We start from the raw sequence: 17244 nt of genomic DNA on the forward strand, positions 1-17244 counted from the left end.
TCAGAATCTGGAATTCAGACTTTTTATAAATACATTTCTTATTATGCGATGCAAAAATGCAGTAAGCGCATTTGGGATCCAACTCCATCGTATCCAGATGTTTTCATCCAGTAGATGAAATATATATATGTGTGTGTGTGTGTGTGTGTGTGTATATATTAAATAGATAGAAGTTCATTCAATTAAAGTTGAATTTAAAAGTCTTGTATACCAGGATTATACCTGCTATGAACCAGTACATAAGACATTATTTACTTAAAGGCGCCAGGGCTGCCAACTTCTGAGAAAACCTTAGAGTGAAACCAAAGCATGTCCTATATAGACCCTCGCTTTGCCGCAAACTTTATCTTGCCGTTTTTGACATTCAAACCGAGGTCTTTTAGGTTTCCTTTCGTAACCCATGGCTGCTCAACCACTGAGACTCTACTGACTGCTATGATTGGTAGACGGCGGTAGATGGCCCGTCATGCCAAAACATAATTTCAAAACATAAACAAACTTTGCGGTGCGAAATATATATTTTTTAATGCAAATATTTTTGTTGTACTATTTTTGTTGGTGAGTTCAGTTTGTTATATGCACATTATTCGTGGTCCTCTGTGACATATTAGGAGGATTTTATGGCCAGTTGCTTTAGATTTATTACATAATGCACCTTTAAACTGCAGATTAAAAAAATCGGCAAATCTCACATCAGTAATGGGCAATAGTTCCGGTTTACACTTTCTAATGCTAGAAAGGGGCCGTCAAAGCTTCTCACAGCAATTATTCACATCAAATTCACAGATTCACTTTCAACCGAAATAAAAACGAGATTTTGGGCTTCTTCAGCGATACGTAATCCCTCGTTTCTTGATTCTTCAGGCACAGTCAGAGAGAGAATGAGAAGAGGAGGATCGTCTCTGTGTCCTCTGACGGGACGACTCTTACGCTGGACGAGCCGCTCGAGTACGACCATCTCGGGGTGACGGTCACTCTGCCGGACGGGACGCAGTTTGAGGGCCGAGCTGAGGTCGGCGTCCTGACCAGGAACATCTTGTTTCGCGGTTCCCAGCACATGGAGTGGAACGACGTGATCGAAGCATGCCCTGATGGTTTCAACACAGGTAATACGTTGCTAAAATGACTATTTTCTCTTTTTTCTCATTTCATTTTGGATTGTTATCATTAATCTAGCAACGTAGCAAATGTTGTATTGGCATTTTACTTAGTTGAATGCTTATTACTCTTTATTTTCAATGTCAAATAAACCAAATGAAGAGGGACAGAACATTACAGAGGGAATGCTGTACTGTACAAAGAAGTATACATGTACTGTGGGCTTATACCAGTGATTTGACACTAGAATATTATACTAGAAAAAAGTACACAGCAATGAGATCCTTCTCTCTTTGTGCTTTAGGTGAATTTGCCACCCAAACCTGTTTCCAAGGACGGTTTGGAGAGGAGCTGGGCAGTGATCAGTTCGGAGCTGCCATCATGATGCACGCTCCCAGGCCTAGTGAGAATCTGGCGATTGCCAGACTGGAATTTGTCGAGGTGAAATGTTCAAAACTTTCATACACTACCATTCAAAAGTTTGGGGTCACTTAGAGATGTCCTTATTTTTGAAGGAAAAGCATTTTATTTTCAATGAAAATAACATTAAATGAATCAGAAATACACTCTATACATTGTTAATGTGGTAAACGACTATTCTAGCTGCAAACGTCTGGTTTTCAATGGAATATATACATAGGTGTATCGAGGCCCATTTCCAGTGTTCTAATGGTACATTGTGTTTGCTAATCACGTTAGAAAGCTATTGGATGATTAGAAATCGAAAGCAAAAAATCATTATTTCTAATCTTGTCAATAACTTGACTATATTTTCTATTCATTTTGCAACTCTTTTGATGAATAAAAGTGTGACTTTTAATGGAAAACACAAAAAAATTGTATAGGTGACCGCAAACTTTTAAACGGTAGTATACACTGATATTCAAAGAGGATTGTATTGCTCTGAATCTTTCTATATCCTGTTCATTTTCCTACTACATCATAACCTTTTATGTCTTGTTGCTGTTGTGCCCCAGGTCTTCCATGCAGGACAGGCCTTCAGGCTGGGACGTTACCCCATCCACTGGCACTTGATGGGAGACATAGACTACAAGTCGTACGTGAGGGGTTGTGGAATCCATCAGACGTTCAACAGGGCTGTTACCATCCACAACACTCACAACCTACTGGTGGAGCACAACGTCATCTACGACATCATGGGAGGGGCCTTCTTCATCGAGGACGGCATTGAGACCGGGAACATCCTGCAGTATAACCTGGCCGTGTTTGTCAAGCAAAGCACCAGCTTGCTGAACGACGACGTTACTCCCGCCGCCTACTGGGTCACCAATCCCAACAACATCATTCGCCACAACGCCGCCGCAGGAGGCACCCACTTTGGTTTCTGGTACCGCATGCACGAGCATCCTGACGGCCCATCCTACGACCCAGACATCTGTCAAAAGAGGGTTCCCCTCGGAGAGTTTGCCAACAACACTGTGCACTCTCAGGGTTGGTTTGGCCTCTGGATCTTCGTCCACTACACTCCAATGCAGGGTGGAGGCTGCCGCTCCTCAACACCTCAACCTGCTGTCTTTAACACCCTCACCACCTGGAACTGTGAGAAGGGTGCAGAGTGGGTGGATGTTGGCGCCGTGCAGTTTCACGGATTTATCATGGCCAACAATGAGAAAGCTGGTGTTGAAGGCAAGCGCATCTTGCCATGGGCTGTGGCTGGGTTTGGAGAGGACGGAGGGGCGACACTGTCCAACAGCATCATTGTGGGCAATGTGGATGAGCTTCAGCTGGGAAGCTCCTTCTGCACAAATAAAGGTGTCATCCTGCCATTAGACGACGGCATGAGCGTCATCAACACCACGTTCGTCAACTTCGATCGCTCCTGTGCAACCATTGGGGTCGCGTCAATCGACGGAACCTGTGTGGAACGCTGTGGTGGCTGGGCTGCAGAGTTTAGTGGCATCCAGTATTTCAACTCACCAAACAAGGCCGGGTTCAGGTGGGAGCACGAGGTGCAGTTGGTGGACTTGGATGGCTCCCTCACAGGTATGTTCTGTATACACGCAGCACATGAACCCATGAGGGTGCACGTCCGTTCTACACCTGCAGATGACATTATCTCAACTTTTTTGAATGCGATGAGCATTTTCAGTACATTTTTTAATACTCTGGGCCAAAGAACAAGGTCAAACTGATCTTTGTTTACTCTGACATTAACCAAATCCATGTTTAATTTAGGATTAACCCATCCATGAATATATCAGCAAAGCATGGGTAAGGGGAAAGTGGCACTGGTAATACACGACCGTTCAAAAGTTTGGGGTCATGTATACAATTTTTTTTGTGTTTTCCATTAAAAGTCACACTTTTATTCATCAAAAGAGTTGCAAAATGAATAGAAAATATGGTCAAGACATTGACAAGATGTTTTCAGCTGTGCTAACATAATTGTACAGGGGTTTTCAAGGGTTTTCTAATCATCCAATAGCCTTCTAACGCGATTAGCAAACACAATGTACCATTAGAACACTGGAAATGGGCCTCTATACACCTATGTACATATTCCATTAAAAACCAGACGTTTGCAGCTAGAATAGTCGTTTACCACATTAACAATGTATAGTGTTTCTGATTCATTTAATGTTATATTCATTGAAAAAAAGTGCTTTTCCTTCAAAAAATAAGGACATTTCTAAGTGACCCCAAACTTTTGAACGGTAGTGTATGTTGTTGGTGTTTTGACAATTTACTTTTTTTTTAGTTTAATCTATTAATTCATCGAGAATGATGCAACTTTAGTCACCTCAGCGTCTCAGTTCACCCAGGCTACATAACAGCTGCTAAAGACGTGCTGCATGCAAAAGGCCCACAACAATGTCCATTTTCACTTCTCATGTGACCTAGGACCTCTCTATAAATGCAAGAAACATCTGTCTGTCTGTTAATTGCATAACTGTCCAACGGGACGCTTGACAGGCTTCAAACAGGGGCGTCATTGTGTGCCAGTGTTTGGATTAGAAATGTGAATGTGTGCTGCACTCGTTGAAATGAAAACAATAAAGTAGAAAGAGTGAAGCATGCATCACTTTATTTACCTGCTTTTTGTCTAATCGTTTTCAGGAAATGCCAACTACAGAGTTGTGCCCTGGAGCGACCTGATGGACCCGGCTCACTGCACCCAGAGTCCTGAGTGGAGTGTTGGTTTCCCTGGCGCCGTGTGTGATCAAACAGTCGAATTCCATCGCTTGTCTTTCAATCAGCCCACTCCCGTCTCTGTGGCGGGCAAGGACGCCATGTTTAAAAACCAACACGGTATGAGAGCACCTCTGTTTGTGGTTGAAGAAACTGTGATAAATGTCTAAATGTCTAAATTGTCTATTTTCCTCTAAATAAGGAACATAAATTATAAAATGGGCTATTGAAGATCTGTCACTGAGACAATAACTCCTCAAGAAATTGTTAAAAGACGTTATATCAAACCTTATTTCCTATAAACTTCCAGGGATTGAACGCAATCAAGGAACTATATAGACAAAGTTGCAAAGAAAAGGGGGTTGTATTCAGTATATTCAATAAGGGTGGGGTTAACAATCAGGCCACAAGAAGTAGGTTATCTGGAATGAGAACACAAAGTCAATACCAAAATAAAACTACAGGAACAGTACATATCTGCTTTTTGTGTGTGTGTTTGTTTTTCATAGTTGAAACTGATGTTTTGTTTTTCTTCACTCATTTACAGGGATCAGTGCCGTGCCATACTTGAAGAAGAGAATGACCCACAAGCTTGGCTGGATGGCTCTGTTGCCCTCCAAGCATACGTACACCTTGTACTTTGAGGACATGGACCACCTCACCAACATCACATACAAAGCGAAATTCTACGGCTTCAAGGTAAAGGAACATCCCCTCCCATGATAGCACAGTAACCGACCACGACAGCTCTCTGACGTCACGTGTGTTTCCCCCCGCAGAGCGATCAATACATCATCATCAACCACAATTTCACCCAGAGTCCAGACAGTTTCTATATAACCGATAGAAGGAACGGTTCAACGACACCGCTGACCTACAGCGGGAACAATAACGGAGACTGGTACTTCGACGAAAGCTCCAACAACCTCTACTACCTCAGTTAGTCACGCTGTTTTAATGTTTTGATGTTCTCATATGCCAGTTTCTGCTTCTTTCTTTTTTTATTATTTTGTTGTATGCCTTAGTAAAGATACGTTAACTAGATTTGTTCATGACATTGACTAGGCAGCTTGGATTTTGGCTCCATTTGAGGGAAAAAAATATGAGCAGATACAGTTACAAGATATTCTACATCCAAACTGGCATTAACTTGAGTTGAAGCCTTAAATGAGCAGTAAAAGTGTTTTAGAATTTTCCACGATTCTGCAGTACCTTTGAAGGTGAATTTTCTTCATTCTCTTGACGTTTTTTCCCCACTTGTTCCTCCAGTATCTGGGAAGACGAGCATGCGGAGACGCCGTGACAGCGTTGACCGCTCCAGAAGTGACACCAAGGTGGACTTTGCCGTCTACCGTTGCTTCTACCTGGACTGCATTGCACCGACTGAGCCCCCTCCAGTCACACTGCCCCCCTTACCAAACACACGGCCAGACGACTACATGTACGTTTAACCCTTTAGAGAGGAGTTTCCTCTTTTCTTAAATGTGATACAGTTAGGTGGAACATCGGCATATACAACATATTTCTTTTTGAAATAATAAAGCTACTAGCCAGTTACGAAATCACCAAAAGCAACTGGAAGAACTGTATCAGAAGGAGAGTATGCAACGTTTACATATAAACAAGTATCCGTTTTTTGTGTCTGCGAAGAAGCACACAGTGCGAGTAAAGCTTCAAACAGCAGCATTATGGCTGTAAGCAGGCTGTTTTGATCATTATTAAAAAATATATTAAAAACCTGAAATTCCTAAATATTTTCACTTTGTGTTTCTCACCAGTGTTTGGTCTGATGCATCTTTCTGGGAAAATTCAGCTGACAATAATTTCACAGCACCAACAGATGGCGCCAATGTGGTCATCCCTGCAGGTAAATGCTCACACATCTGAGTTTGTTTGTTTGTTTGTTTTTTTGTACTTCATGAGTTTCTTCCCTGAGATTCATCATCATCATCCTCTCAACGTAACTGTAACACGTACGTGTGTTTCCGTCAAACCACAGGGACGTGGGTGGTTTTGGAGGGAAGCACTCCGATGCTCAACAAGCTGACGGTCAACGGAGTTCTGGAGATCCCCGACACCAACATCTCGTCCAGCAGAGTGGCTCGCTCTGTGTCCGGCTACAACTCTGTGGTGATCAACGCTGTCTACATCTCCATCCAGGTCAGTGTGTAAGCTTTTGTGCTAAAAAGAAAAGAAAAATCTTATATATATGTATCTTATATGCACATATATATATGTGTATATATATATATGTATATATGTACATATATATATGTGTGTGTGTATATATATATGTATATATGTACATACATACACACATATATATATATATATATATATATATATATATATATATATATATATATATATATATATATATATATATATATATATGTATGTATGTGTATGTATGTATATATTTTTTTTACATATATACATAGTATGAAATTCATGATTTGTTGTTACTATGACATGGAGACAACAAAAAATAAGTTTATAATGTGTTTCAATGATGACACTTTTATGTACCTAAGGTGACGAACGTAATCATTTGTTTCATACAGTGTATGTCATAGACATGTATTTTAGATATGACACATTTAATGTCATATGCGTTAGAAGGGACAAAAAAAAAGAAGGCTTTGTTTTTAAAAACTGTTTCAGTAAACTGTTACAAAAGAGGCAAAACCAGTGTGTGGCTGTGCTGTGTGTGTCACGGCCCGATACAGCGTGTACATCAAAATGGTGTGTGTGTGTGTGTGCTGTTTTCAGGGTGGACGGCTGATTGCTGGTGAGGCCGATGCTCCGTTCAGAGGTCAGCTTGAAATCAGACTGAGCGGAAACCACTCCACTCCAGACTGGCCTCTGCCAAACGGACCCAACCAGGGATCCAAAGTCCTGGGTAAGAAAACAGCATTTTAATGTGACATACACACAATGTTAACTCAATGACTATGATCTCTCATGCTTATTTTTTTATTCCACTTATGTAATATAAACTAAACTGTCAATAATAAAAATGTGTGATTTTTTTTTTCTCAGCTGACTCTGTTGTGATGTTGTTGTTTCTCTTGTCGTGCGACAGGTGTGTTCGGTACACTGGAGCTGTACGGACAACCACACAGCGTTTACCACACCAAACTCGGCGCCACCGCCGCCGCTGAATCCAGCACGCTGACGATGTCGCGATCCGTCAACTGGCAGGTCTGAGTTCTTCATTACGTAATAAATCTAAAGCAACTGGCCATAAAATACTCCTAATATGTGACAGAGGACCAGAAATAATGTTCATATAACAAACTGAACTCACCAACAACAATAGTACAGCCAAAATATTTGCATTAAAAAAAAAATTTGAAATCATGTTTTGGCATGTGGCGCCACCTACCACCGTCTACCAATGATTGCAGTCAGTAGAGTCTCAGCTGCCGAGCAACCACGGGTTGCCAGTTATGTCAGAAAACAAAAACCTAAAAGACTTCTGTATTTTGAATTTGAATGTATTAACCGTTTTGGCCACATTCTTACATATGGCGCCTTTAACTTTAAAAATCAGATAATAGTCACATGAATGTTTTTGTTGACTTGTGTGATTGTGTGTGTGTGTGTGTGTGTGTGTGTGTGTGTGTGTGTGTGTGTGTGTGTGTGTGTGTGTGTGTGTGTGTGTGTGTGTGTGTGTGTGTGTGTGTGTGTGTGTGTGTGTGTGTGAGAACAGGCCGGAGATGAGATCGCCATCTCCACGACCAGCTACAACACGTATGAGACAGAAAAACGTCAGATCAGCGCCGTCTCCGACGACGGCCTCACGCTGACCCTGGACTCACCTCTGACCCACACTCACATCGGTCAGCTTAACATCTCTTTTACTTCTAGGTTTCTTCACATGCGTCCGTACTCTACAATCAGTGAGTGAGATACTAAAAATTCTGACTTTTCTTCACGCGCCTCTGCTCAGGTGACACTCACAGCGTCTCAGGAACGTCGCGCTCTTACACTCTGGCCGCTGACGTCGCTCTCCTGACCAGAAACATCAAGATCATTGGTGAGGGATACACGGGAATGACAGCGGAGTCGTTTGGAGCCAGGCTCTTGGTTGGCACCTTCTCCTGGCAGGGAGTGGATTACACAGGTGTGGAGCTGTTTTCTGTTTTTGTTTTTTTGAGAAATTTGCATTCAAATTAAAAGTGTATAAAAATGAAGCAGTACAAAGGTAAAACAGTACAACACAGGACAATGAAAGCAGTAGAGAAGCAGAATTATAATTCAAAATAAATACTTAAAACAAGAATCAACATATATATGTAAATTAAAGAAGGCCTTTTTAAATATATGTGAGATTTGCCCAGCAGAAAGAGCACACTTGTTAGGAAGCTAAATGGAACGCACCCTTTATTCATTTGAAGGTTTCCACCTGTGATTTTCATTGCTAGTTATTCACTTACTGCTCAGTTTCAATCTTTTATCATGCTGAGTATTGTCTAGCAGTTGCATAATTATTTGTATAAACACTTCACTCAGTGTTTAAACATTTTCCACCCATGCTCTTAAACACATCACTGATGATTTTCTTTGTTTTTACTTGAAGGCAAAGCTCAGATCAGGAATGTGGAGTTCTTCCAAACTGGTCAGGAAGGCTGGACTGACTCGTATGATCCCCGCTACTCTGTGGCTTTCCTTAACCTGGGCAAGGTAGAGTAACACACACACGGGTTTGTCATTCATTTGTAAACACTAAGTAAACCCTTATCCCTAACCTTAACCATAACCACAACCACAATTCAACAGTGCAGTGTCAAGGTGTTATTCCTTAGCGTTGATTTTAAAGAGTCAGAGAAAACCAAACAAACTGTTTCCTTGTGTGTGCACAGGTTTCCTCCGACGAAACATACATCCAGGGCTGCGCTTTCCACGACGGCTACGCTTCAGCCATCGGAGTCTTTGGGACAGACGAGATGAACGTTGACGACAACGTGATCCACCGCACTGTGGGAGAAGGTCATTACCGTCTGTTTTTAAAAAAAAATAAAAACAACACTTTTGTTTGCGGGGTTCCCCCGGGTCCTTTGTGTTTGTGAATTTGATTAAAAAAAACAATTGCAAGGCCCTTGAAGGTTTTTGAAAATCGCCCCTTCTTTCTACAAGAAAGAAGTTGATATTTTGGCAAATGATGACATGATGTCTAGGAAATGGAAATTCCAAGATCTCTGTCTCCCCAAAGAAAATGACAAAGGCTGACTTTAACCAAGAGCCCAAGGACAATCACATGTCCAGATGCAGAGCGTACTGCAAATCAATAAAAGTGGACGCCCACGGAGCAGCCCTCCCGTCTTAAGCTGTGTCACCACGTTCTGTGCTTGAATTTGAGGGACATGGTCAGGGACATGGTCAGGGAAAGTCCTTGAAAAGTCTTGAATTTGTTGTCAACCAAGGTGTCAACCCTGTGTTTGGATAGTTCCATTTTTGAGGACTTAAACAATGTGTGTGTGTGTGTGTGTTTGCAGGAATCAGAATCTGGAGTGACAAGAACAAAGTGAGGAGGAACCTGGTGGTGTCGTCACTGTGGCCAGGATCATACCAAGGCAGAGAGGAGGCTTTTAACTATGAGTGGACCGCTGCAATCGAGGTCCGTCTCTCCTCAAATAATCTGGATTAAACTCTTTTGCTCTTCAACGTTGGCCTGCATTTATGACTGTTTTTTTTATTCTATCAGGTCAACCACGGCACAAACGTTGTGCTGCAGTACAACATCGTTGCAGGTTATGAGAGAGTGGCGTATCGCATCAACGGTGAACCCTGCCCAGGTACGAGCACAAGCTGATTTTTGTTATTGCTGCTACTGCAGGACTTAGGTTCCATGTTAGCAGGAGAAGACGTCCACACAGACACGAATGTGTTCTCTTGTTCAGGTTCCATGAACGACAATGAGAACTGGATGGAAAACGAGGCTCACTCTGGTCTGTATGGCATTTTTATGAATAAGGACGGTTTGCCCGGCTGCAGCCTCATCAGAGGCTTCTCGATCTGGAGGAGCTTTGACTTCGGCGTCTACATCCAGGTTTCAAATATCAACTTCTTGAGAGTCTCGACTATTGCACTACATTATCCACTGCACATCAAGCACCTGAAGCATCTTCTTCTTCTTTCCCTTTCGGCTGCTCCATTCAGGGGTCGCCACAGCGAATCAACCTCCTCCATCTAACCCTGTTCTCTGTATCCTCCTCTCTCTCACCAGCTAGCTTCATGTCCTCTTTCACTACATCCGTAAATCTTCTCTTTGGTTTTCCTCTAGACCTACTGCCTGGCAGTTCCAACCCCAGCATCCTTCAACCAATATATTCAGTATCCCTCCTCTGTACATGACCAAACCATCCAATTCTGGCCTCTCTGACCTTACCTCCAAAACATATAACATGTGCTGTTCCTCTGATGAACTCATTCCTGATCCTATCCATCCTCAACATCCTCAACCTCAACATCTTCACCTCCGCTGGTCTCACCACTGTCTTATATACTCTTTCCCTTCATTCTGATAGTCTTTTATCACTGCACATCAAGCACCTGAAGCCTCTGCTGTTTAGAGTTCTGCTTTTATTTTGAAAATACACTGTAAAACCTCCCTCTTCACCCTCGCAGAGCCCCTCCAGCATCATTATCGATAACATGACCCTGGTGGAAAACGGGATGGGCATCTTCCCGATCGTCTACGGTCCTGCTTCTCTCGCACACGCGTTCGCCGATAAAACAGTAGAAGTCAAGGTGAGAGGGTTTTTTTTATCATTGAATTCCTTCCTCTCTGTTTTCATCCTTGTGCGTCACTTCAACGCAGTTTAATTTTCCTTGCGTTGCTCTTTTCCCCAGAATTCCTTGGTGGTCGGCAGCAGCCCGAGCTTCGACTGTTCAGACACTTTGTCCACCAGTGACTACAATGTTTTCATCAGTGGTGAACACCGCGCTCCCAGACCACTCAATGGTACGGTGGTAACTCCCTGACGCTGCCTAATCACACACACTTTAAACACAAATATATGCAGTTCTCTGCAATATTTCCCCAGGGACACTAGTCAGTCTTTTGTGACTTGAACTTGTGTTGCTTTGTAAACCTTACACTCCCCCTGCACCAAAGTCCATTGAGAAAATCAGCGATTTTACATCACGGCACGCAGGAGTTGATGATCCACTACTGACTCCATCAGTGAGTTCAAATGTCGTCCTTGAATCACTCGTTTTTGAATTTACTCAAGTGACTCAAACTTACCAAATGAGGCAGAAGATCAAAAGCAGCTCTTGTATTCCTTTTCTCTATGGACTTTGGTGCAGAGAGTGAGCAGATTGACAAACTTCAGGTTCTCAGTGCAGGCAGCACCAAGTGGTGACTCGTCAGAACGTCACCACTAAGAATCTGAACCCACATTTTAAAGCTTCAACGTTTACCATTTGACCACGTTGAGGTTTTGTAAATTAAATTGTCCTGGTCTCGAATCGGATCTTCTTGGGGGCAAAGGCAAGAGTGCTAATTAACTACACCAATAACGTGGGGCCCTAAATGTGAACATTATTTATAAAATCATCATGTCCTGTTGAAGAAGAGCTCAAAGCCATGAGTGAGATGATTAACTCCTCAGGAAGATGATTACCAAAGTTCCATTTGCAGCCATTGGAGGCGCCCCTGGTGGCTATTCATGATATTCTTACTCCCCGGTTGGCCTCAGCGAGCAAACAAAAAGACCACTTTTATTCCCATCTTGATTATTCCCTTACTTTGTCTCTTGAACTCCACTTAGAATTGTACTTATCAATTAAACATATAAACAGTATATTTGTTATTATATGGAGGTTGTTCATGTTGAAAACTCTTTTCTGACTCTGTTTTTGTTTGTTGTTGTTCTGGTCAGGAGGCAGAACTGGATTCTGTTGGACAACATATGAATCTGGACACAACGCTGGTCCACTTATGTCTTTAGCCGGCTTGACTTCTTACAACGCCATTAAAGGACTAATGACAGTCGTGGGTGAGTTCAGGTTCACTGTAATCCTGCTGCTGCTGCTGCTGCTGCTGCTGCTGCTGCTGCTGCTGCTGCTGCAACTACCAAATTGTTCATTCTCCTTGCAGACACAATGTTCGTCGGTTTCAAGAACGTCTGCTCCGGTGAGACGAACTTCATGTTCATGACCAACCCGCTGAACGAGGACCTGCAGCACCCAGTGCAGGTGTCAGGCATACAGATGATTGACAGCACAGAGGATGCTCAGATCTTTATCCACAGGCCTGATGTCGGGTAAGGAAAACTAAACCTGGCCTGACATTATATATTATTTTAAATTATATTATGTTTTTCTTAGTTTTGACAACTTTATCAAATTCTTAAATTAGTGTTTAAATGTGTCAATAATCGGGTCCCAGAATCCACGTCCAGATTTAGCCAAAGATGAGACAATAAGAGAGTAACTTGGTGAATGGTAACATCTTTAATCTTTTACTTTAAACGGTTAAAATCAAAGTTGGCGCAAATCAAATCAGAGTTGTACTAATTTTAGCTAAGTTTATTTGTATGATTGTACGTGTATTTGAAGGTTTTTATAATGTTTTACATACAAAAGCCCAACTCAGGACTCTTTATGCAGCTCATTCTAAACTAAGTATCTGCTTTTGACTAAATCTAAAAACTCCAACTTCTCCATGTTAGTGGAAGTGCTGAAAATGAATGATATTAAACCTTTGTTGATCCTTTATTAACTCGTCAGACAGCCTTTTCCTCCCCACACTAAACTCCATCGAGAAAATCAGCACTTATGTCAGTTAAGCTAGCAGCTGCTGTGTTCCTGTTGGCTAAAAACAGTGATTTTTCTCTGTGGACTTTGGTGCCAGAGAGTGAGCATCTACAGACGTCACTGTATGAGACTCAATGCTCTGTCTGTGCCTCAGCAAAGCCAACCCGTCTGACTGCGTGGACATGGACTGCGATGCAAAGAAGAAGGCCCTGCTGAAGGACTTGGACGGCTCGTTCCTGGGCGCGGTGGGATCCGTGGTGCCGCAGTCTGAGTTTGAGTGGGGCGGCGATCCCAGAAGGGGACTGGGCGACTACCGCATCCCCAGTGTCGCGCTCACTTTCCCCAACGGCAGCCGCATACCTGTGGAGCAGTTCGCTCAGCACAGAGGTAACGGAGAGGTCTTTTTGTTTTTGGTAAAAGGAAATCACCGAGAAAATGTCAGCTGATCACCTTGTTTTATTTTTCCTCAGGTGTCATCAGAGACGACTGCACATACATGAACACCTGGCAGAGCTACAAGTGCTTTGGGCTGAATTACAGGCTGCTGGCCATTGAGAGTCTTGACGCTGACACAGAGCTCCGGCGTCTTTCTCCCGTTGCCGTGCTTGGAAATGGCTATTTGGATCTCATCAACGGTGCGGCGACTCCTAAATCTCATCAGAACACTAACACAGTGAACTGTCTTCATATCTGTGTCTTCATTCTGTGTGTATGTGTGTGTGTGTTTGTCCACAGGCCCTCAGGATCACGGGTGGTGCAATGGCTACACCTGCCAGAAGAGACTGTCCCTCTTCCACGCCCTCATCGCCACCGATGAATCTTTCGATGTTTACTTCTCCAGCGTCAGCCCTCAGAAACTTCGCCTCATGATGCTCAACGCCGACGTGTCTGAGGTCAGCACAGAGACCACTGCCTTAAATTTAAGCTGCCTTGACTTACTTTCTTTGGATTAAAAATACAAGAGATATTGGAAGAATTGTGACAGATGATATGACCCAAGTTAAGTGACTAAGTTGCTCTAGCGGTAGGTTTTGGTCAGCCAGCTATTCATTACACCACGACTGTATTACCAACCAATCAGATGGTTCGAGATTAAAGTGAGAATTTTGATTTTGATGGTTTTGATCTCAGAGTTCTGTTGGGAAAACGTCAGATTAAAGTAAATATTCTGAGATTAAAGTCAGAATTTGGTCTCAGAATTTTGTTGGGAAAACGTCAGATTGAAGTAAATATTCTGAGATTAAAGTCTGAAGTCATCTCAATTTTGTGGGAAATTACAGTGAGAATTCTGAAATTTAAGTCAGATTCTGATCTCAGAATTCAGTGGAAAACACCAGATCAAAGTCTCTGTAATCTCTGATGACACATTATGGTCATTTTATGTCTTAATATCAAATGTATTGGTTTATTTCAGAGTGTCTTGGTGTCAGTCTTCTACTCCAAACCTCAGCGCTTGGACGTGTACGTCAACAACATGCTGGTGGCGCCGACAAACGCCGATTGGAACGCTGCTAACACTGACTACATCTTAAAGGAGCCCACCACTGCAGGTACTGATGGTTTCCACACACATGGATCCATTAAGTCAATAACAGAGATTATGGGATCATAAAATCTTCTTCACATCACATGGGTAGAAAAATAGTTGTATTTAGAATTTTTCATCGCAATCATGTAATCTGTTCTTCCTCATTCGATGTCTTCAGATCAGTACATCCCTACGCTGGACGCCCCTCAGGGCACAAACTACTTTGACTCAGTCTACAAGATGCTCAGAGTCTTAGTCAGGGGCTCTGAACCAGTCGAGATCCGCACCTCGCCGCTCCTCTTCCTCTCCTTTGATTTGCCCGCCATGACCGAGGCCGAGTTCTTCGGAGACAGCTTGGTCGAGAACCTCGCTGCGTTCCTCCAAATTCCACCGGAGTTGATTCGTATCACAAACATCATCCGGGAGGACGGCGGCGCTCGGCGCAGGAAGAGGTCGACAGGCCTGAAGGTGGAGGTGGTGATCCAGACACCCCCAGTCCAGCAAACCACCAACACCACCAACAGTGAGTGGGCGTTCATGTCGTCCATATCTCTGTGTGAGATTAAGATCTTTAACATCTGTGTCTGCTCCTCCTCTTCTCAGATAACGAAGACTTCAGTCTGCTTCAGAATCTCGCTGATAATATTGGTCAAGCTGCAGTTACTGGTAACCTGAGTCAGGCCATCGGCTTTAACGTCTCCTCAGTGGGCGTCGTCGCACCCCCTCCTACTCCGGATGACCCAGAGTGGAATGAGGTGAAGCTCGAGGATGATTCATGAACAGCAGCAGCTCTGCAGACACTGGACTAATTAGCATTTTTCCCGTTTTAAAACGTCAGGTGGCCACGGAAGAAGTGACGAGGGAGGATCCGGAGCCGAGTCGCGTGGCCTCTGTGAACGACCTGCTGCTGATCCGGCAGCCTGTCACCGGGATGTATGTGGGTCTTCTGGAGCAGCAGCCCATTCTGATGGCTGTGGATGAGGAGGTGAGGAACTGAACTGGTTGTTTTTTGACTCTTTTTCCTTTAGGTACAACACTTCTACCCTTTATTAATTGATTGTTTGCAACTTGCAATTTCTTGATTGAATTATTTCGTGGCTTGCTCTCCCGTGTCTCTTCCATTCTAAAAATCAAATCCCCAAACATTCACATTTAAGAAACTAAAAAATCTGTCGACTTATTAATCAGTCAATCAAAATAGTTGAAGATTACTTTCGTCAACGATTGAGTTGCTCACTGACCTGAGTCGTCTGCAGGGAAACTGTATCTCTGTGGGAGTGACCACTCTGACCGTCACAGCCAGCCTGAAGGACACAGCCGGAAACCCTGTGGACGCTCTCGAAGGAAACACCACTATCCGGTTCAGCAACTGCTGGGCCAACTTCACCGACCTGTCCATCAACAACAGCGGTACGTTTGCACACAATCACACAGGTGATCCTGTGAAGTTTAACTGCCCGGGTTTTCACATGGATCTCACTGAATTTGATATTAAATGTGAGAAAGGACAGAATGATTCATGATGACTTGACCATGAGCAGCTGTGTCGTACAATACATTTCTAGTGTTTAATATTTCGGAGGGTTTATTGGCGGAAATTGATTCTAATACCCAACTTTGCTGGTCACTGAAACACCATTTTAATTTCCTTCACCACCTGTCTCCCCCTGTAGGCGAGAACATGACAATGGTCTTCACTCTGAAGACGTGGGGCGCTCAGTCGCGCAGCTTTAGCGTCATGAACACTCCGACCACGATGGCCCCGACGACCAGCGGCAACTTCACTCAGCCTCCGGAGACGACATCGTCCGACGACATCTTCAGCTCCAGTACGACGACGACCGCCAGCAGACTGTGTCTGGTCAGCGTCATCTACGCCGTGGCCTGCTGCTCTGACGGAGACTTCACGTGTAATGTGATGCCGTGACGACCGTGGCCGCTCCACCAGGGTTCTAATGAAGTATAACTTAACACGTTCTCACTTTAACGAAAAGAAGTTTACAAAAACATAAACAATTAAACGTTTTTTAAAAGTTATTTACGTTATTTTAAGGTTTAGATATAATTATTGGGATCAGGCTTCTTGTGCCAAACAAATAAGTGACCTCTCACAAATCATGCACATGAAAATAACCGTTTTCTTCCTTTTCTGTATTTATTTTATGGAAAAATGAAGGCATCATTTGTACTTTATCTTAAAATCCTTTTTTTCTTTTTTAGGGGTGGTTCATTCATATATTTTTTTAATCTGTGAATGTTTGTGAAATGCGTCTCTGTATCAGGTGTGTGAAAAGATGTTCTACTTTAAAACAGGTGCAATAGTGAAGGAAGAAATTAAGTGTGTGATTATTTTTTTTCCCTCTATTCAATAAATTCTGTTTTGCGTTAACAAATTCTCTGCTGTGTCATGTGTTTATTAGACACTAGAAAGACTCCTAGAAGGGTAGATACAAAGCTAACAAGGTAGATGGATGCAAAGGGAAGTGGCTATGGCTAGATGCATAGCAAGCTAGCTAGATACCTAGCATAGTAAGCTAGCTACCTAACAAGGTTGCTAGATAGATCACAAGGTTGCAAGATATCTAGCAAGGGAAGTAGCTAGTAGCCTAGAAAGCTAGCTAGATACCAAACAAGGTAGCTAGATATCTACCTCAGGAAACAATGTCTTATTTGTATCACTAAATTTGTAATTTTAAGTA

General features: G+C 42.9%; 1 protein-coding gene across 1 annotated transcript in view; it reads left to right on the plus strand.

Moving 5' to 3' along the window:
* pkhd1l1.1 (PKHD1 like 1, tandem duplicate 1) overlaps positions 1-16472 on the plus strand; it is a gene marked incomplete at both ends in the record, with an annotated part of 41752 nt that extends 25280 nt beyond the window's left edge. Inside the window, 31 exons of the mRNA XM_083899562.1 lie at positions 865-1106; positions 1403-1539; positions 2076-3102; positions 4177-4368; positions 4796-4947; positions 5028-5187; positions 5518-5689; positions 6027-6115; positions 6248-6408; positions 7021-7150; positions 7334-7452; positions 7964-8093; positions 8204-8377; positions 8834-8937; positions 9117-9243; positions 9750-9871; positions 9959-10049; positions 10155-10303; positions 10882-11004; positions 11107-11218; positions 12141-12257; positions 12359-12524; positions 13172-13404; positions 13488-13652; positions 13753-13910; positions 14432-14567; positions 14724-15068; positions 15149-15300; positions 15384-15530; positions 15802-15955; positions 16219-16472. Of these exons, the coding sequence (XP_083755688.1) occupies positions 865-1106; positions 1403-1539; positions 2076-3102; positions 4177-4368; positions 4796-4947; positions 5028-5187; positions 5518-5689; positions 6027-6115; positions 6248-6408; positions 7021-7150; positions 7334-7452; positions 7964-8093; positions 8204-8377; positions 8834-8937; positions 9117-9243; positions 9750-9871; positions 9959-10049; positions 10155-10303; positions 10882-11004; positions 11107-11218; positions 12141-12257; positions 12359-12524; positions 13172-13404; positions 13488-13652; positions 13753-13910; positions 14432-14567; positions 14724-15068; positions 15149-15300; positions 15384-15530; positions 15802-15955; positions 16219-16472 (5740 nt within the window). The remainder of the gene's footprint in view (positions 1-864; positions 1107-1402; positions 1540-2075; positions 3103-4176; positions 4369-4795; positions 4948-5027; positions 5188-5517; positions 5690-6026; positions 6116-6247; positions 6409-7020; positions 7151-7333; positions 7453-7963; positions 8094-8203; positions 8378-8833; positions 8938-9116; positions 9244-9749; positions 9872-9958; positions 10050-10154; positions 10304-10881; positions 11005-11106; positions 11219-12140; positions 12258-12358; positions 12525-13171; positions 13405-13487; positions 13653-13752; positions 13911-14431; positions 14568-14723; positions 15069-15148; positions 15301-15383; positions 15531-15801; positions 15956-16218) is intronic.
* Between the last annotated feature and the right edge of the window lie 772 nt (positions 16473-17244).

The sequence above is a fragment of the Microchirus variegatus genome (genome assembly GCF_963457635.1).
Source record: "Microchirus variegatus genome assembly, chromosome: 13".
Taxonomy (NCBI): Eukaryota; Metazoa; Chordata; class Actinopteri; order Pleuronectiformes; family Soleidae; genus Microchirus; species Microchirus variegatus.